Source organism: Rhineura floridana, chromosome 6 (genome assembly GCF_030035675.1).
Source record: "Rhineura floridana isolate rRhiFlo1 chromosome 6, rRhiFlo1.hap2, whole genome shotgun sequence".
In the NCBI taxonomy this organism is placed as follows: Eukaryota; Metazoa; Chordata; class Lepidosauria; order Squamata; family Rhineuridae; genus Rhineura; species Rhineura floridana.
The window spans coordinates 80,772,151-80,793,102 of record NC_084485.1 but is presented as its reverse complement, the minus strand read 5'-3'; the positions used below and the strand labels follow the sequence as shown (position 1 = coordinate 80,793,102).

The 20,952-nt window shown below is 41.1% G+C and overlaps 1 protein-coding gene across 10 annotated transcripts in view; it reads right to left on the bottom strand.

Moving 5' to 3' along the window:
• PTPRF (protein tyrosine phosphatase receptor type F) overlaps window positions 1–20,952 on the bottom strand; it is an 834,986-nt gene that overhangs the window by 119,777 nt on the left and 694,257 nt on the right. For all 10 annotated transcript variants that reach the window (XM_061632671.1, XM_061632670.1, XM_061632668.1 and 7 more), the window contains one exon: window positions 16,018–16,206. In XM_061632671.1, the coding sequence (XP_061488655.1) occupies window positions 16,018–16,206 (189 nt within the window). The remainder of the gene's footprint in view (window positions 1–16,017; window positions 16,207–20,952) is intronic.

Sequence of the window (20,952 nt, the reverse complement as noted above, 5' to 3'; positions counted from 1 at the left end):
AGTTTATCAGGAAATTCAGGGGTCACTCAACAGCAGTAACTGAAATCACAAGAGATCAGAGTCACATTACATATTGCTGATTACCACCTTAAAATTAATTCCAGGGACCACTTTGTTTAGTCTAGAAAGGTTACTATCACATATAGGCAGTAAAACTAGCAAGGTCTGGGAATGCAGAGCTGTCAGCTGGAGGTGGGTTGAACAACTGAAGACTTAATGCAGCTAGATATGTGTCTGATTCATTTACTCACAACAAATCTTTATGCTGCAGTGCTCCATGAATCTTCGTCAGGCTTCAGAAGGGGTGGAGCTGGCTTCTTACATCTTCTACCTCCACCTTCATATCAGAAGGGCCAGCAAAATGGAAAGGCGCACCTTCAGTTTTCAAAGAAAGTCTTTGAGTCTTATCCCTCAAGTCAGATTTGCCTGACATTTTATGAATTTATTTCCTTTCAATTAGTTCAATTACTGTCAGCAATAATGCAGAATAAAGGGTTTCACTGTTCTCTTGTGAAAGTGTTACATCGTTCAAAACACACCACAGCAGCTATTTCAAACCTGCCTGGACTTGGTGCCCCAGAGGGTGAAAGATCCAAGACCTCTGTGGCATGAATGGGGACAGTGTTCTCCACTCTGAAAACCTCCCGTTGAATAACCCCTTTGACCTGTGCACACCTGCGATGGATGATTCCACACTAAAAATAAACGAAAACAAGCACACACAGGAGGGAACGGCAGATGAGCAAGTGAGCTGGTAGAGTTTGAAATGAAAGAATAACTGGAGATGACATACTGCTGGGGGGCATGGCAGAAAGGATATGGAGTGACATGACAACTGGAGGCACAGTTCAGCATTCTTACCTCTTATTGGTGTACCACCTGGTGAGGTAATTTGAATGCAAATAAGATTAGAGAGAAGCGTTAGTACAAAGAGGAAAGGAAGAAAATTATAACTAAAAATTAGAAAGTTTTTCAAAGCTAGAATCTGTATTAGCGCAACAGGAACAAACCAAAAAATAAAAAGAAATAAAAGATGTGCAGTAACAAGTCAGAGTGATGCCCTCAGGCGGTTAGTAAAGGTCTCTGCTACTAAGAACACAGAGTCTGGCCCCATTTTTTCCAGTTAAGATCTTGCTGGTCTTGCACAAAGGAGGGTGCTGACTCCTAGGTAAAACCACTAGTATTAACTGTCACAACTGAGATGGAGGAACCCCTGAGAGATGAGTGCTGTGCTCTTTTACTCTGCCAGAAGATTGGGCTGTGGGAGTACCAGAGTGAGTGTTGTGAGCATGTGTGTGTATAGGGGAAACATTAAGCATATGGTGGCTGGTGAGACATACATTCTTGGTTTAACATTACATGGACTGTTAGGGACAAAATCTGATTACATAACTGAAACTTAGAAACTGAATGATAAATGCAGGGGTAACTTCAATAAATTCTACAGCAGGTTCTCCAGGGCCAGAAATTGGTATCTAACACAACAGAATTTTCAAATAAAAATCTAAAGTACTTTCTTCTAGTTTTTATATGGACCAATGGAGCACCAGACACGCTTTGCATAATTTATGTAGTAGTCAGAGGAAAGGGATTCCTACCCTCTTTATAAGGAAGCAGAAAATAAATTCACATGCTATGAGTACATCTTATAAGGAGGGCTTGGTAATGAAACTAACTGCTCCAAAAGCATCAAACAGAAGCACAGTTACATACAAGGGTTTGCTCAGTATGTATTGTTGCTTTATTGTTAGTATGATCCAGAAGTGCAGAGGGATACCTGTGTATGTAACCTGACAGCAAACCCCTCTGATCCCCAGTTTTGTCCCCTTGGTCTTATTTTGTGCAAATGAAGGCTGTTAGTAAGGTGAGAGAGGTTCATGCAGATCTAATTTGTAGGCAATTCATGGTATGTGTTGGTTTGATGCAGATTTTGCACATCTGAACACCAAGCACTTACCAAAGAAAACTGGGGAGTTTAAACAGATAGAAAGAGAGGGTTAAACAGGACACAGAGCGTCAAATCATGTTCCGTGTATTGATCAATAAATACCAGTAAGCATACGAGTGCTGTGTATCTGAGATTAACTGCTCCCCACATTCCATTATCCACAGCACTGATCACCCAATGGGAAACAAAGAAAGACACTCAAAGAGTTTCTGTAAATACAAAGAAGGCAGATTTTAAACATATTTAACTTGCCTCTTAAAGTGTAATTAAAATATTTACACTTGTTATCTCTTTCCCTCGCTCCCTCCTAGTGTCTATTCCTTCAGGCGGTAGCCCTAGCTTTTAATCAGAAGAAGCAGTTGCAGCTGCTTTGTTTAGTATTCTCCACAGCCGAGATGACATTACTCCATTTTCACTTTATGGCTGGTTTATATTTGCTGATGCTGTTGTCCACAGATGACTGAAGCATCAGGAAGGCTAACACCATTGCTGAAGTTGCTGGTAATCTGTGCCATAATAAATCTGCTGTCTATTTATCTGTTTTTCTAACTACCATTCCATTCCCCTTGACCAAACAGTTCTCATCATGGAAGCTTGCATAGCTCACAAGCTGTACTGACAGGAAGAAGAGGGTTATTGCTTCATGCCCAAAATAAAAAAATTGCTGAATGTTTACTTTTCCTTCCCTCTGCACCATCTCCAAATTATGACTGTAATTAAAGATTCTCGATCCAGACTAACATCCCCACCCCCATACTAACAGACAATAAGCATCTCTACAACATAACCCAGGAATCTCTGTTGGTCTTTTGGCTAGCTGAAACATCATCTGTTTATGCTGCTGTCAAGCAGATCTGAAGATATTCTTTAAATGCACCCACCTCGTCACTGAAAACTCTGTATGAATGCAGAGCTAAAGAATCCTGCACATACTCAAAATGGATTCCCTAAAGTGCAACTGATTTGTCTTTCTTTTGTATTAAAATCCAATCTCCACAGTATAAGATAAATCTAACCACAGCTGTATAGTGACTCTGAAGCAATTAAACAAGTTATAGTTGGCAGTTTGGTATGCAGCAAAATATGCATAGAATGTGGCAGCAAAAGAACTAAATAGAATTCTTCCGAAGACTCCCATGATTGATGGTCAGGATCACCAAATGAACATGTATGCCATATGACACAAAATTAAAGATTAGGGCAGATTCCCGTGTCCTAATTCCAATGGAGTACAATTTCAGTATGAACCAGAGTGCAGAAGCTGTGAGTTTATCCAACCCCTGGCATCTCCAGGTAGGGTTGAGAAAGACTCCTGTGTGAAACCCTGGAGACCCACTGCCAATCAATATAGACAATAGTTAGCTAGATGGACCAATGATCTCACTCGGTATGAGGCAGCTTCCAGTGTTCTTATAAGACCTCAATCAAACATCCATTCAGTATTTCATGTGTTGAAAACCTAAATAATTAATATAACTTTATTGCACTCTCTTAAGATACTTCCAGGAGGCAGGTTATATTACAAAAGTGTCATTCAGATCTGATTTTACTGTGTGCATGTTTGGCATATTAGCCTCCACATATTTCTGTATTTTAGTCATGAATATCATTGCTATTCTGCTGCTTGCTATCCATATCAGTGGGTGGGCCTTGACAGAATTATCTGGAGGGGTTCTGTTGTCCCTCCCCTAAATCACTCTGTTCCCACCCTCCATTGCCTTCTGTTCTGGGCATGCATACAGGTATCTCTGTATATCAATGCACACTGTTTGTGTGTTTTCTTAAAACATTCCAGAAAATGCACAAGACAAATGTTACCAGCCTATGGCAAAAAGGAAGTATGCATTTTTCCCATGGGTGGGGCAATATCTATTTGTTTTGTTTTAATATTGAGGTCCTGCACAAGAGTAATATTTACTTGCAACAAGAGATATAGAGACCATGTGCAAGATTGCTGTATTAAAACTTTTAAAAGAAAAGGAAAAGCCCAATGCATATACTATGAGTATAGCTTCCAAAGTAATCCCCCCATGCACTATGTTGAGATCTTGAGAGAACAGCTCCTCCTGACCAGGCCGTTGAAATTCAAACATGCCTTCAGCATGTGGCAATTTGTGCAAAGATGCATGCTTATATTGTTCAGGCTGCCAGAAACAAAATGGGTATGTGGCATTAGACGCTATCTACTGAAACATCACATGTGACAAACCACCACCACAAAAAAAAAAGCTACTGAGCTTCCACACCAGCAGTGACTGCAGATTTATAACAGGTTATTTTTACTTATCATATTTTCCTCTGAAAGGGGAAATCCAGATTAAATATATAAAAAAGTATGGGCTGGCATTTTGATGATGACAACTTCATGTGGGCACTCCAAAAAAAAAAAAGATTCACGCATGAGCAGCAGCAATTCCACAATAAACTCCTGTCTAAAAGCACCATTACTGGATGACCAAATCTCATCTTAGGTCACATTCACACCAGACATTTATTCCACTATTGTTCCACTTTAGACAGTCCTGGCTTCTCCCAAATAATCCTGGGAAGAGTAGTTTGTTAAGGGTGTTGAGAGTTGTTAGGAGACCCCTATTCCCTTGAGAGACAATCTTCAGAGTGGTTTAACAGTTAGTCCTTCTTCCCAGAGAACTCTGGGAATGGTAGCTTGTGACGTCCTTCCCTGGCACCACCTGTGAAGCTCTCACTTTGTGGCTACCAGCAGACAGGAACATCAGGTTTACTCTTACCCTTTACAGCTCTAGCACCGATCTCAAAAGATCCCACTGCTAGGCCTTACTACCCAACACTCTGTATCTCTTATAACCTTTAGACTGTGCCTTAGTCTCTGCCAGGCTATCTTGATACCTTGTGTCTATGGGTATAGGTAATTCCCAACCCCCCCTGCAGCCTCTTGCACTGAAGCTTACAGCCCTGGGTTTCTCTGTGGGACTGGATACAATATATTTTTCTCCGCCGCTGCCACCATTCGATACAACTGTTCAGCCTTGGTTACTTGCTATCCCCCCTGGTTTGTGGTTCTCAGCTGAACGAATCAGGCTTTTGTTTAACCAAGAAATATTTATTAAGAATTAGAAATAACAAGATTACTTAAGGAATGTTTCACAAGCGTATGGTTTCATCTATATTCTGTTATGTACTTGACTTCTTACTAATTGCCTCAGAACTCCGACTCACTCTCAACAACAACAACCTCCAAACACCACCAAACCTCCAACATCCACCACCCTGATTCAACTGTCATTCTTCCATTTATACTCCCAGCCATTCAAACGCTCAGCCAATCATCCAGCATTCTGCTGCTCATGTACTCCCCCTCCTCTTTCACTCCACTTACCATATGTCTTCTATATAACCAGCACTTACCATATTTACAATATAAGCAGGAACATCACATAGCTCTGTGAGAATAATAAGGGTCTCCTAACAACTTTCAGCACACTTCACAAACTACATTTCTCAGGATTCTTTGGGGGATGTCATCACCGTTTAAAGTGGAAAAATCATGGAACAAATGTCTGGTGTGAATGTGGCCTCAGTAAACAGAAATATTTATTTATCTATTTATATTATGCCAACTTCAAACCATGGTTTAATATCCTGGTTTGTTCTGAAGCTGTTAACTATAATCTCCTGGTTTGGATGAAATAGGAAATGACAGTTAAGGGATAACTTCCTAGTTTGCTCACTTTCTCAAGCAAACGAGCTTCATGTGTGGCCAAAAGGCTTGTTCATATCATCGATCATCCAAACAGTGATTATATAAGCACCTGTACTAGAAATGTTCATTAATGAATTAACATTTGAACTGGACCGGAACCAATTTGGGGAATATCACATTTGCACAGCCTTGAATGCAATACTACAGCCTACAGATATAGCAGAAGTGAGGCTCTGACTTTTTTCATGGGGTGGCTTTGTCTATAATAATAGCTGACAAGAATGTTCATATGTAAGGTTTTAGAGGTGGCCTGCACAACTTGTGACCTACTAAAACTGAATACAGCCCAAGTTCTTACCACTTTAACCAGGATTGTTACTTAAAGTAAAAGTGCAATCTTAACCATGTCTACTCAGAAGTGAGTCCTTATTTCCAGGTAAGTGGGGCTTACCTCCAGGTAAACTGAGTTCAGATTGCAGCCTAAAACTCCACAATTCTGTATCCTTTCAACACTTGTGCTATTTCTCAAGATTATTGGAGACTCCAAGGTTAATTAATGCAGGTCCCATCAATACCTAGAGAATGCCTGCCCTGAGTTCTCCCAGACACAATGCCTTCTGCTCCAAGCTATGTGTATTCTGTGTGGTAGGGAGTTAACCCCATGGATGGGCTCTACGGAGATACTTCTGTTTCTAAATTTTGTAATATTTGATTGCTTTAGTATTTTAAAATTATAAACCACTTTCAGTGCCTTGGCAGAAAAGCAGTTACATAAACACATTAAATGAATGATTGAACAAATGAGTGTGTCTACACTGCATTCATTTCATTACTACTTATAATTTATGACTAGTTACATTTTCTATTAATGCCTGGCCCAAGCAGCAAGAACAGTCTTGATGGTTTCTAGATCTGGTACTATGTGCCTATCTTTTAATCATAACCTTGCTAACTATACCATCTGGATCTCCTCCACTGCCTCCTATTTCAGCTTTGGCATGTGCACTCTCATTTTTTACACTAATTTTCCAGCCAAGGGTAACTGCCTTCTCTATAGCGTAGATCTTCATTCACACTATTATCCTGAAGTAGACACTGCTACACCTTCCTCCACTCTAGACAATTAAAAGTTTAATATGCTTTTATTGTACTTTACAACATTGTTTTATTAACAGTACTTTGAGCAGTAAGTGGGGGAGGGGTGTCATAGAAATAAAAACAATTAACAGTTAATCTTTACATTGCTAATCAACAAGAAGCACTAGAGAGACAATGTTACCAAACCTCTATGCTGTAGATCTGTCTTCTTAGCTGATTTTCCTTGGCTTGTAGAACAAAATATAAAGTGGAAAAACAGGCGTCTAACATAGTATTTTCTACTGCTGTGTTACATTTTGAAATCAATGTCCAAAACAGTAGAGGTAAAAACTTAACATATTTTGACTGCTTTTTAAAGTCTCAGCTCTTTAATCTTGTTCATCTTTAACCAAATTCAAATTGAATATGTACAACTGAATCTTACAGTTAAGACAACCGACCTCTCTTAGATGGTCTCATCTAAAAGGCACAGTTAGTTTTTATGATCAAACATTTGTTACTATTTATTTCATTTTTGGAAGCCACTTTCAGCTGCAGCTGAAGGACAGGTCCACAAATTGTTCTGTCCAGCTTGATATATCAATACAGGACTGCAGAGGAGATGAAAGGCACAGTCGAGAGTTGGCATTAGTTTGACTCAGCAGTCAATGCAGGAAAAAATGACTATCCAGTCTTACCCAGATAATACTTAAAATCTGGACTCTGTGCACTGTATTATGCTAGTTCCAATCCAGTGGCAGTTGTGTAATATCCTCTCCATATATAGGATTAGAAGAGCGAGAGACCTCTTTTGCAGAAAAGATAGACTTGCTATTAGGAAATAATCCATTTGTTGCTTTTTTACTTTACCAAAAGCCCTCATCAGATAGGTGCACTGTGATGCTGGAGAAGAGTATTTAACTTTTATTTTTAATGAAGTTCATCGCAATATGAGAGTGTAGGGCATGTAAGAGCAGACTCTAAGAAAGATTTTTGCAATTTATTGCACTTGGCACTGGTTATATTATTTAATACCTGATTGCACTGGAAAGTTTTATCACATCTGGCTTATATATTTAAAATAAATATCAATTGATATATTTTAAAGATTGATATTGTCTGTTTCATAAAACATTTAAAATTTTATAATGTTCATATTATTAAAAGTAATGGTTTATTTGGCTTGTCTTATTATATTTTGTAATGAATTGGTATTGGACTATTTATTGTAATGATATATTGATGTGTTTGTTTTTTCTGTTGCGTTGCAAGTTGCTTTAGGCATGCTTATTTGGAAAAGTGGCATACATTAGAAGAGCCATGCTGGATCAGACCAGATCCATCCAGATTGCTATGGGAAGTCCACAAGGAGGACCTGAGAGCAAGAGCACTCTAATCTCTTGTGGTTTCCACCAACTAGCATTCAGAACTATACTGCCTCTGATTGTAGAGGTAGAACATAGCTATCATGGCTGGTAGCCACTCGCAATCTTTTCTTAATCCTGCATTAAGAAGTACTTTCTTTTTCTGTCCTGGATCTTTCAACATCCAGTTTTGATGGATGGCCACAAGTTCTAGTATTATGAGAGAAAAGAGTCTCCCTATCCACTTTCTCTACAGAAATATAATTTTATACACCTCTATCATATCCCCCCTTATCTTTTTTTCTAAACTAAAAAGCCCCAAATACTGTAACCTTTCCTCATAAGGGAGTTGCTGGAACCTCTTAATCATTTTGGGTGCCCTTTTCTGAACCTCTTCCAGCTCTCCAGTATCCTTTTTGAAATGCGGCGATCAGAACTGCACACAGTATTCCAAATGTGATCTCACCAGAGATATGTATAATGGCATCATGATATTGGCAGTTTTATTTTCAATCCCTTTTGTAATGATGCCTAACATGGAATTCACCCTTTTCATAGCTGCAGCACACTGAGTCTTAATTGAATTATCCAGTATGACCTCAAGATCTCATTCCTAATCATTCACCACCAGTTTTTTTGCCCCAAAGTACATCACTTTACACTTGCTTACATTTAATTTCATTTGCCATTTTATGCCCATGCCCTCAGTTTGCAGATCCTGTTGGAGATCCTTTTGTTTTAAACACCTTGAACAATTTGGCATCAGCAGCAAACATGGCTACCTCACTTCTCACCCGTAACTCTCTACAAGTTAAAAAGCACAAATCCCAATACTGATCCTTAGGGGATTCTACATCCTTCCATTGGGAGAACTGTCAATGTATTTCTACTCACTACTCTCAGTTCCTGATCCACAAGAGAGATTTCTTATTCCATGATTGCTAATCTTACTCCGGAGTCTTTGGGTGAGGCACCTTTTCAAAAGTCCTTTGAAAGTCTAAGTATACAATGCCAGCTGGATCACCTCTATCTATGCTTGTTGACACTCTAAAAGAACTCTTAACTCTTAGTGAGAACTTTTCCTTGCAGAGGCTATGATGGTCCTACTTCAGGTAAATATGTTATTTTAAATGCTTGGTAATTTGACAATGCTTTCCATCACTTTCCCCAGAACAGACATTAAGCTAAACAACCTGCACTTTTCCTCTCCTGCTCCCCCCTGGATCCCTTTTGTAAAAATGGTGTTACAGTAGCCACTTTTAGTCCTCAGGAAAGGACAAGTTACACATTTTTCTTGTCACCACTATTTGCTTCAGTTTCTCAGACTCCCTTCCTGTGAATATTAGTTCTGTGAAGACAGATGCAAAAAAAATATATCATTCAGCTTTTCTGCTGTCTCCTGATCCTCCCTGTGGCCTGGATGGGTAGGAGGCCACCGGTGCCAGCAGCAGTGGCCCAAAAGCTGAAGCAAGTGGGTTGGGGTGGGGAGTGGTAGCACCTAGGGGGTGGTAGCGGTGAGGAAGAGAGTGGTGGCAAGGTGGAGGGGGCAGGGGATGGTGAGGGGTAGTGTGTTTGTGTCTATGTGTGTGAGACAGAAAGAGCATCCCTGTGCCTGGGTACCTGGGATGTGTTTGTGTCCACGTATGCTTGGGGATGCCAAGAGTGTGCAGGTGCCTTGGGTGTGTGCCTGTATGTGTTTGGGGTGGAGGGTTGGTGAGCGGCCTGGGACTTGGGGAGTGGGTGACCAGCCTTGGTAACCCGTGGGGGGAGCAGGGCAAGGGGAGCTTTGCTGACTTGTGGCGAGGAGGGGGACTTTTGGTGACCCTTGGGTGGAGGGGGGAGTTTTGGTGACCAGTGTGTGTGTGTGGAAGTGGGGGACACTTAGGTGACCCATGGGGACTGGAGGAACTTTGGCAACCCATTGGGGGTAAGGAGGTAACTTTGGTGACCCAGGGGGGAAGAAAAGGGGAGCTTTGGCAACCCATGTTGGGGGGCTGGAGGGACTTTAGGTGGGGTTGACAAGCAAAGTGAGCAGGGGTATTATTTATATATGAATGAAAGCACTATGGTCACTGTTTCCAACTGATTAAACAACACTTACATCTCATACCACGTTCCGAATGCTACTTAAGATTAAGACCAGAGTTGCTGCCCCTCTAGTTTGTTTCATAGCCAACTGTTCAAGGGCACAGTAATTTAGGGTATCTAGAAATTTTGCCACTATGTTGTGGCTGAAACATGCATGTACACAGCCTATGTGAAAGTATTTGAAGTCACCCATTACTATTGCACTTTCTTTTTTGGATGTTTCTTTGATTTCATTCTCACCCTGAGTATTTCAGTACTTTCAAGTACTATTTCAAGATCACCCTGAGTATTTTAGTAAGGAATATTTCATTCTCACCCTGAGTATTTTAGTAAGGGGTATGACTGCACATCCCCAGTTCTAAATTATTCTTGGGGCCTGATACTACCATCCACAGCAATTCTGCAGAAGAGTCTGCCCCTTTGGGGATTTCTAGCTTTGATGTACAGTACAGAGCAATACCACCTCTAGTATGCCTTTCCCTGTCCTTCCTATAGGAGTTTGTATCCAGAGATAACTCTGTCCCACTGGTTCTCTCCACTGTACCAGATTTCCATTATTCCCCCGATATCTGGCTTGAGCTTTATTGTTGAGCTTTATGCTCATTTACATTTTGATGTATATTATATCATTTTTTAGTGTTGTGATTGATGTTTTTATTATGTGTTATTATGTTACAGTATTTGGACTTTTTTTATGCAAACCACTTTGAGCACATTTCATCTGTGGAAAAATGTGGTATATAAATTTATTGATTATATCTATGCCCTCCTCTAAGACCAAACATTCTAGCTTGCCCATCTTGGCTTCAAAGCTTCTAGAATTAGCATATAAACACCTATATACAATGTCTCTCTCCAAATGTCTTTGGTATGTACATTTTACCTTATGGTACTTTGGTCTCGCTGAGCTACTATCAAATGGCCCTGCACTCTCACTTCCTAGTTCTATCTCTCCCCGATTTGAACAATCATAAACTTTCTATCCCTTATCACTGGGGGATGATTTGTTCCAAACCAGATGCTGTTCAGTTCCTGTTGGCTTTCCCTCCACAATCAGTTTAAAGCTGATCTACCATTTTAAATAACAACAACAACAAACTATTATTATTACATTAACAACAATAATTTTATTATTATATAAATAATTATAAATAATAATTATTAATTTATTATTATTATTATTTTAAAAAGGAATAAAGGACTACTCTTTAGAAACTGTCACATAAAGAGTGGGGGGTGGGACAGAGTTTATCACCTATCTTTAGGCTCTATCCAACAGGTGCCTATGACATTCACACAATCCCTTTCCACGCAGCACTGTACATCTCATTGATATTGCAAGCTGGGGAAAGAACTGCATTTTTTCAGAGATCTACCATAGTCTGAGTACTTGGAAAATATTATACAGAAATAACCAAAGTGTCTGGAAAGGCCCAAGTCTTCAGCACCTGAACAATACTGGCCCAGTTTGCACATAATGCTAAACCAAACCAAAGCTTAGCACAAAAAAACCAAACATGTATGTTTCCAGAGTAAAGATTATGCTGTAGCACTCCTCCTCTGGTCCTGCTGCTTCCGCACAACTTGGGGCTCAGTTTAGCTTAGTGTTACATCTGAACACAGGCTTGCAGTTTGTCTCCTCTACATAAACCATAAGTGGTAAACCAAGAACAAACCTTGATTAAAGCTCAAGGTCTGTCTGAAGCAAGCCCAGATTTGGACATAAAACTTAACTCTGGGTAGTATAGCAGGACTGAGGAACAGCACTGAAGCCACAATCTTCAGTTCAGGAACCTTCACAATTATTCGCTCATGCTAAGGTATGGTTTGGCTTAGTATAACCATCTGCTGCACCCTATGACCCTGCTGCACCCTGTTGTTTGCTTGCCTGCCTGCCAGTCTGCTCGCCAGCAGAATTGTCTCCACCTGCAGATCTCAGAGGTGTGGCCCAGCAAGGTAGTTAGCTGTAGAAGTCCAAGGCAGTGGCCTTGGGCACTGCCCATTTGGTGTCAGTAAGGACTTAAACTTATATGCAAGTTTTTCGCGGTGGCCACTATGAATCAAGATGGCTGCTGTTGTGTGCTCATTAGAATGCCTTAAAGAATTCCTCAACACCATATGGATGGCTACATCACTCTCTCCGGAGAAGGACTTGGAGAAGGGTCTTCTCTATAGTGGTACCCCAGTTGTGTAACTTTCTCCTCTTGCAGACATGGGCTCTACTATATCTGTATGTATGTATGTATGTATATGTATGTATGTATGTGTATATATATATATATATATATGTTTCCTCTAGCTTTGCAGACTAGATTGATTTGAGATTTGAGCCTGTTTTGTGATATTTTCTGGTGTTATCTATTTATATTGTTGAAAGCGTTTTATTATTATTATGTTCTGAATTGTTTTTATTATATTGTTTTATTCTTGCTATGGAAGCTGCTTTGAGGTCACCTGGTGATGAAAATCGGCATACAAATATACTAAATCAAACAATCAATAAATACATGCAAATTTGGTCATTATCTATTCCACACAGAGTCAGAGCCCTCTGCAGTCCAGACTTATAAAATTCACTCTTTTGGTTACAAAAATGAAATGTTAAAGTCTGTTATGGTAGGTTAATTGACACTTATATGAAAGTAAGCTTCACTGACATTAATAAACCTACTTCCAAGTTGGGATCATATGCATATATTAATGTTGCTTGATTTTTTCCATTGTCCCTATAATAAAGACCTCAAACCTTTCTCCTGAGCATGCTATACAGAATTCTGTAAACCTCATTTAATTCCATACAGCCTAGTCAATTTTCTCTCAGGCCTGCAGATAGGCTACCCATTGATTTCTACCCTCGTCCCGGAATCTCAGGTGTCTTCTACAACCAGGGACTCTGAATCCCAGGTGAAATTCAGTTGAGACGCTGCTTGCAATGAGGGAAAAAACCAAAGAAACTTTGGATGTGATGGCAGTGCTGAACACACTTTGTTTTTCAACTCAGGTTTTTCCTCCTCAGCAGCCACCAAGTGCACATGATGTGAATGTTGTTGAGAGCCCAGCATCTGCCTAAGGGTTGTCCAGCTCATCCGGAATCCTCCTTGATGCAGATGCTCATTTAGTAAGTATGGAGAGCCAGTATCCATGGATGCATTTCCCCAATGTTGCCTGCTTAGTGTCTTTCAAGTTAAATTAACGAGGGAGATATTTTCTTTCAGCACGAACATCTTGAGATTAAGCTAAAGGTCACTGTGAAATTACATAAACTGTAAATGTATCAGCGTAATTAGCACTCACTGTTCTATGTGGGGAGAGCCTAGTGCAAGACTGAGGTCTAACAGGTGTCAGTAAGGAGCCAATTATAAATTAATTTATGCAAAAACTGCTACGTATCAGTTGAACAGCCAAGACCACTGCCACACGAAGTATATTGCCTGCAGGGGTAGGGAGCAGTAGTTTTGGTAGTTATCAGTAGCTGACTAATGGCCATGTATGCTCATTTGAATGAGGCAGCTATCCCAGTCACAATCTCTCTCACCCTCAACAGGATCATCTTTGCTTCCTATCCACATCATGGTCTGGCACCACTGCTACATCTACAGCTTTTTATTATCAGGAGAGGCTGCACTGCAGGAGCATACGAAATCTTTGTAATGTTCAAGTAACCTTCTTCAGGTGCTACAATTAGGCTAACATAAGCACATTAGGGACCCAGCAGGTACGAGTACACCACCCTCCACATACACACGCCACTGTTCTTATCACCTTCTCACTTCATGAGGCAAATTTGTGCATGGGGAGCATATCTATCTAAGGATGTCCCTGCGTATTATAGAAATCTTGATTGGCCATGTTTTGGAAACTGGCTAGGGGTTTCTATACTTGGACCAAATGAGTAACTATTTACAAATGATTTTTTTTTTTTTGGTCAGACTGCCGTTCTAAGTTGTGTAACTAGTGACATGTGTTCTATTTCCCTGAAAGCAGAAACACATACTGGAGGTGGAGTGACACATTACATAGTTCTGATCCAGTATGCTACAGAGTCATGGACAAGACATCTCCTTTGCTCATACGGCACAAGAAAGCTTGTTCTTGTGAGTGTGCACCCAATGATGTGCCCTCTTGAGCTTTGGCCTACATGCCATATTAAAGCTAGCTGGAGGTGGGGCATGACTAGGTGAGTTCAGGGTGTGATAACCACATCTTTGTGGGGGTGTGGGGGTGTGTGCTGGCTTCCTTGAAGGAAGCAATAGTGTGGTCACTCCTGAAAAAAATCACCATGGACCCCATGGTATTTAACAACTACCGCTCAGTTGCAAATATTCCCTTTTTGAGCAAGGTACTCAAGATGCAGTGACACAGTTGCAGGAATTCCTGGATGAAACTGATTATCTTGACCCATTCTAATCTGAGTTCAGATCTGGGTTTGGGAGTGAATCTGCCTTGTCTGTCCTGAAAGGTGACCTCCATTAGGAGAGGAATTAAGGGAGTGTGACACTAGATCTCTCATCAACCTTTGATAGCATTGACCATGGTATCCTCCTAGACAGTCTACAGGAAATGGGTATCAGCAGCACTGTTCTGCAGTGGTTCCAGTCATATCTCCAAGAAAAGGTCCAGAAGGTAGCATTGGATAAGTGTTTCTCTGCCCCCTGGCTCATCAGCTATGGGATGCTGCAGGATACTACACTGTTTCCGATGCTAAGCATCTACATGAAGCCTTTGGGAGTGGTTGTTAGGAGATCTGGAGCAAGGTGTAATTAGTATGCTGATGATATCAAACTCTACTTCTCTGTAACATCTGGATTGGGAATGGCTGAGAAGGCCCTGGACCACTGTCTGGATGCAGTGGTGAGCTGGATGATGGCTAACAACCTGGATCTGAATCCTAGACAGACGGAGGCTCTGTGGGTGAGTGGTTCCTAGATCTGGGAAGTAGGTGAGTTGCCTGCCCTGGATGGGGTTGTACTTTTCCTATAGGAGCAAGTGTGTAGGTTGGGGGTGTTCCTGGATCCCACTCTGTCACTGGAGGTGCAGGTGTTCTCATTTGCTAAGAGTGCCTTTTACCAATTTCAGTTGGTAAGACAGCCTGACCACATTTGTCCATGCACTGGTAACATCACAGATGGATTACTGCAATGCGCTCTGTGTGGGGCTACCACTACAGTTAGTCCAGAGGTTGCAGAACATGGCAGCAAGTTTGTTTGTGAGGGCAAACTACGACCAGCATATTGCACCTTGCTTGTTGGATTTGCACTGGCTGACAATCTGCTACTGAGCTAAGTTCAAGGTGTTCGTTCTGATGTATAAGGCCCTATACAGCTCAGGACCAGGTGACTTCAGAGACTGCTTTATCCCTTACATACCCAGTACATCACTGTCAATATTCCCTGTTTTGTGGAATAACATTCCTGTCAAGATATGACAGGCGCTCACTATCTGCACTTTCCAGAAACAACTGAAAACATTTTGTTCCAATGAGCTTTCCCAGCTCGATGAATGGGTCTCTGCCATGGACATCTTTTTTGTTTTGTTTTGAAGTATATTTGCTGTTTTTTTATGTTTTTAACTTTCTAGAAAATGTTTATATTGTATATCATCTTTAGACAATGGTGTAGAAAGCAATTAAAATAACAAGTTCCAAAGGCTCTGCTTCTTCCATTATCAAGGAGAGATATCCTATCCATTGAAAGCTACTCTCTCACCCAAATTCCAAACTGGTCTTCATATCATACAATGTTCTAATGGAGTGAAGGTGGGTGAGAAAGTGGACCCCTACAATCTAGGTACAAAATACCACAGTTGCTTCCTATAGAGAAAGAGGTGGGAGGGGTCAGAAAAATGAAAAGACGCTGTTTTACCTGACCGGAGCTGTTTGATTCTCCCGTTGCTAGTGGCTGTGTCCACAGGCAGAAAGTCTTTGAACCAGGAGATTTCAGGGTCAGGGTTGCCGCTGGCAGCACAGAGCATTGTAGCAGTACGGGCCTTCTCTACTACCTTGAGCTGTGGGCCCATGTCTATGGTTGGAAAGCCAGATGGGATCTGGTTCTCTGCAAGAGAATACAAGGAGAAACATGTGACCAGGTAGTAAATCGAACAACAGGAAACTGATTTGCAATGTTGCAAGTGCCAGCTACTCAGTGCTGTGCACATCTGCCTCCTCTGGCAAAGTGGCAGACCTATTTTCCTAAGCTTGATCCTGGAACTGTACATTTAAATAGACTGGGGTGAGTCCATGCTTTCAACAGCAGCTCAACCACTCAAATTATATATGATTATATGCACGCCTCAAGCCAGGGGTGGGAAATCTTCAGCCCACAGGCCCAACTTCTCTTGCCAGACTCCCCATTTGACCCACAAGGCCATTTTGGAGAAGCTCACCTGCCCTACAGCTGACATCACACAGGACATCAGGTGTGGGGTAGGTAAGGGTGGAGATTCAAAGGAACAATCAGGAGCTTAAAGTGGGTTCCAGATTGTTCTTTTGCTGGAACAAGGTGCACTCCCAACCACCCATCAGCTTATGGGTGGTAGGAGCGCACTTTGCTCAAAGAGGGGGAAGTGGTTTCCATTCAGTGGAAATCACTTCTCCCTCACAGAGCTGCCCTTTGATGCTGCTCCATGTGGCTTCTTTTCACCTCCAATATCAGGGATGGAAAGGAGAAGTGTGAAGATACTTGAAAAGAGCAAGAGATTTTGATAGGTGGGTAGGACAAACTACCTGCCAATAATGTGATGTCATAATGTTGTCATGTGATTGAAAGGTGGGTCCCCCCCACCTATCAATGTTGGCCTGCGGAGCTAGATTTTAGTCAAAACACCAAAAAGTTTCCCTATCCTTGCCTTACACAATATATATATATATTAAAAACAGTGAAAAGGCAGCTCAAACCTTTGGCAAGTATTTTTCACTGCACTTTTCACAGCATTTTCCCCATGTTCTGCTCTTTCAACAGCAGATATGATTATTAAAAGTCTATGAGGAACAAATGAATGTAAAATTAACAAGCCAAAGTAATTGTACCAATGCATGCCAGAGTGCACATTAAGAAGCTTCCAGAAGCTGTCCCAGGCAACTGAAGATATTTGAGACATGCTGAAAATGAGCAGTGTACACCCTGCCATGGCTTACTGCTCTATTGTAAGATGAAAGTATTACTATGATGAACAGTTAAAAACAACCACCACAGCACTGAGAGAAAACGTAATTCTGTCTGCAGTAGTTGCACTGCTCTCACGGGTAAGTGTGGCTGAGGCCCTTATGAGGCCTGCACTGAAAAAACGGAAATGCTCCAAAACAGCCTGCCATTCAGCAAATAAACCATCAAGCTGAGCACATTTCCTCATATCTCAGGCAAGATGTACTGTTCTCTGCTAAACATGAGTTGTAATCAAGACAGACAAATATACAAAAAAAAGAGCCAGAACACCATTTAAAGGCTTCTTAAAATACTTGAATCTCATTAATTCTCACTTCATCCTTTTGCTTACAGATACTTGAGAAAAACTAGCGTGTTAAGTCTCTTCTTACCATCTAGTCCAGTGTCAGCAGATATTTTAATTTGGATACCTGGGCTATGGAAAGTATTCCTACATGCTGGACTAAGGCAAACCCATGCTTTGAGAGACTACACAGTCAGATATTCTACTCTTCCTTCCCACAGAAGAGAAGTGTGGGAGGTGTTTCAGCAGCATCTACCAGCACACTGTGTTCACATTTAAAGCACAGTTTGGTTGGACAATGGTTTAAAGTGTTGTGTGAACAAAGTCAAAGTGTTGAATACAGCATGCTTCATTCTTGTTGACTTTTATATGTCCAGTTTGCTTATTCATAATTTGCATAACCCTTCAGCCCCTCCAGGCTTCCATAATTAGCCTTCTATTCTGCATATCTCTAAATGGCCAGCCTACTTATAGAACATTTATTCTTTATATTACTAAATATCCTTCTCTGGTATCGTGTGAGAAATCCAAATGCAGTTTCTACTTTTTCCATATTAGGATTTGACTGCACGAGATAACACTTAGTTGAAATGTGGCTTCTGGCTTCACAGGGTTAAGGGGCTATGGTGGGTAACTACACTTTTCAAAAGAAATACAAAAAAGCAATTGGAGCTTAATAAGAGCCCAAGCCATTGCATGTCTCCCAGTCTGGCCTCCCCAGAAACCTCCTCTTCACTAGCAAACATAAAAAAGCTTTTTGTGCAAAAGATACCACAGAAAGCTAGTCCTTTTTATTTGCTCTTCATTGATTTTCAAAGACAAAAGGTACACAGAGCTTAACTGGAAAGACACCAGCGCTAGCATTCAGAAACAAGAAACAGCAGCACCAATACAACCACAACACACACTTCTCTACAGTTCAAAATTAAACAAAAGCATGGATACACAAGAGTATCACGAGACACAGCTTAGCTTGCATAGGCAGACACAAAGAGGAGCAAACAAAAACAGTCTTTTCGAACTAGCCACGTGTGCCTCAATTACAGCTGCACCTTGCTGCCTGCAATATAAAACAGGTGGTTAATCCAAAGAGGCCAAACCCTCCAAGTGATCAGATTTAATCTCTAAGCCTTTTGCAGTATTTCCCAGTTTGCATGTGAGAATATGCTAAGCAAAGACCCTGTCAATTAATGTGGCCCAATGTATCTATTGGCAAGTTCCCAGCAAATGTTGAGAAAATGTCTGTTATCAGGACTTACTCATGGCACCCACAGATATATGGGAGAATATGATGCAAAATAAACATTACAAATGCCCCCCCCGGTAAGAACTGCCTAGAATACCTGTGTTTACAACTAAGGGCTATTTCACACTAACTCTTTAAACAAGGTGGTGGAGATGAGGTGAAGGTGTGTCAAGCGGTCTTTTCTAATTTTGGTTAGAGTGATTAGCCTTGTGAACTCACCAACATCTCTCATATCACCTCTTTGGAAACTTCAAAAACTTGAGTTGAACTAGAAGGTAAGGAGCTGTGATCCCCACATGTGATCATGACACGTTAAGGTGGCAGTGGGGAAACCTCCAACTCATGGGCCTAATTAGATTGATGTACCAAGCCTCTCCATTTGGCCTGTGAGGCCATTTTGGCCAAGCCATTCCCACCTGATCTAAACCTCACATTATATATGATGTGAGGTGTGGGGCAGGGAAAAAAAGACCCACAAACTGTCATGTCCAGATACCATCTTATTAAGAGGTCTGTTCCACACAACACAGGAAGCAGATGTTTAGTGTTGTGGCACGAACACTTTGGAATTCCCTCCCCTTAAATATTAGACAGGCACCATCTCTGTTATCGTTTCGGTGCCTCCTGAAGACCTTCCTCTTTCAACAACCTTTTTAAGTACAGACTTTATCCCAGTCTGCATCTGTGCTGGAATTGTTTTTTAAGATGTTTGAACATTACATGGACTGCCTTCAAGTTGATTCCAACTTATGGCGACCCTATGAATAGGGTTTTCATGGTAAGCAGTATTCAGAAGTGGTTTACCATTGCCTTCCTCTGTGGCTGAGAGGCAGTGATTGGCCCAAGGTCACCCAGTGAGCTTCATGGCTGTGTGGGGATTCGAACCCTGGTCTCCCAGGACATAGTCCAACACTCTAACCACTACACCACACTGGCTCTCCAAAATGTTTTTAAAGGTTTTTTTTTAAAAAAAAATTAATTGATTTTAATATGTTTTAAAAGATGTTTTGTTTTAATATATTATAGTCTTTTGTTTTTAAGATGTTTTAGAGTATTTTTAGTGTTTTTGTTTGCTGCCCTGGGCTCCTGGTGTGATTGAGGAATCTGGGCCTCGAGCTTCCTTTGCATCCTCATGGAATTATCCATGATATAGCTTTAATTCAGCTTGATATGCAAGATATAGCTTTATATGCTTTGAAATTGATCTTGCTCCTGATTGCTCTCAGGATGTGGGCGATATCATTGCAAAGGAATATTATCACATATAACCATGCTGCCTTATATGGTAATAAGTTGTATGCATTGCTATGGGTATAAAAGCTTGTATAACAGGTCAGAGGGTAGAGAGACTTCAGTCTGGGTACTGTGGCCATTAGTATCTTCTTTCTATTGCAATTCATTCATTCATTGTTGATCACTCATGGCCAAGTAAGATTGTCTTCCAGGGTAAGATCTTTAACAGTGGGTCCGTAAGTGACCGTGGAGGCCAATTCTGGATCCACACAGCCTCCCACAGTGAGGACATAGGTTTCCAGATAGAAGATGGTCACAATGAGGATTTGCTTGACGTACCTTCCGCTTAGCTCGTTTGACCCTTTCGCCTTGTACTCATGCTTCTTCAAAGTCCATAGCACCTTTGATAATGGCCAACCTCCAATTGGGACGCTCATGGGCCAAGGCTTCCCAGTTCTCGATGCTTATGTTACATTTTTTTAGATTAGCTTTGAGAACATCTTTAAACCTCTTTTGCTGTCCACCGATATTCTGTTTTCCATCCTTAAGTTGGGAGTAAAGTAGCTGCTTTGGAAGATGGTGATCAGGCATTCGAACAACATGGCCGGTCCAGCGAAGTTGATGTTGGAGGATCATTGTTTCAACACTGGTGGTCTTTGTTTCTTCCAATACGCTAACATTCATCCGCCTATCTTCCCAAGTAATTTGCAGAATTTTCTGGAGGCAGCGTTGATGGAATCTTTCAAGAAGTTGGGAGTGGCATTTATAGATGGTCCATGTTTCACAGGCGTACAGTAAGGTCGGTAGCACAATGGCTTTGTAAATAAGCATTTTGGTCTCCCTGCAAATATCCCGATCCTCGAACACTCTACGC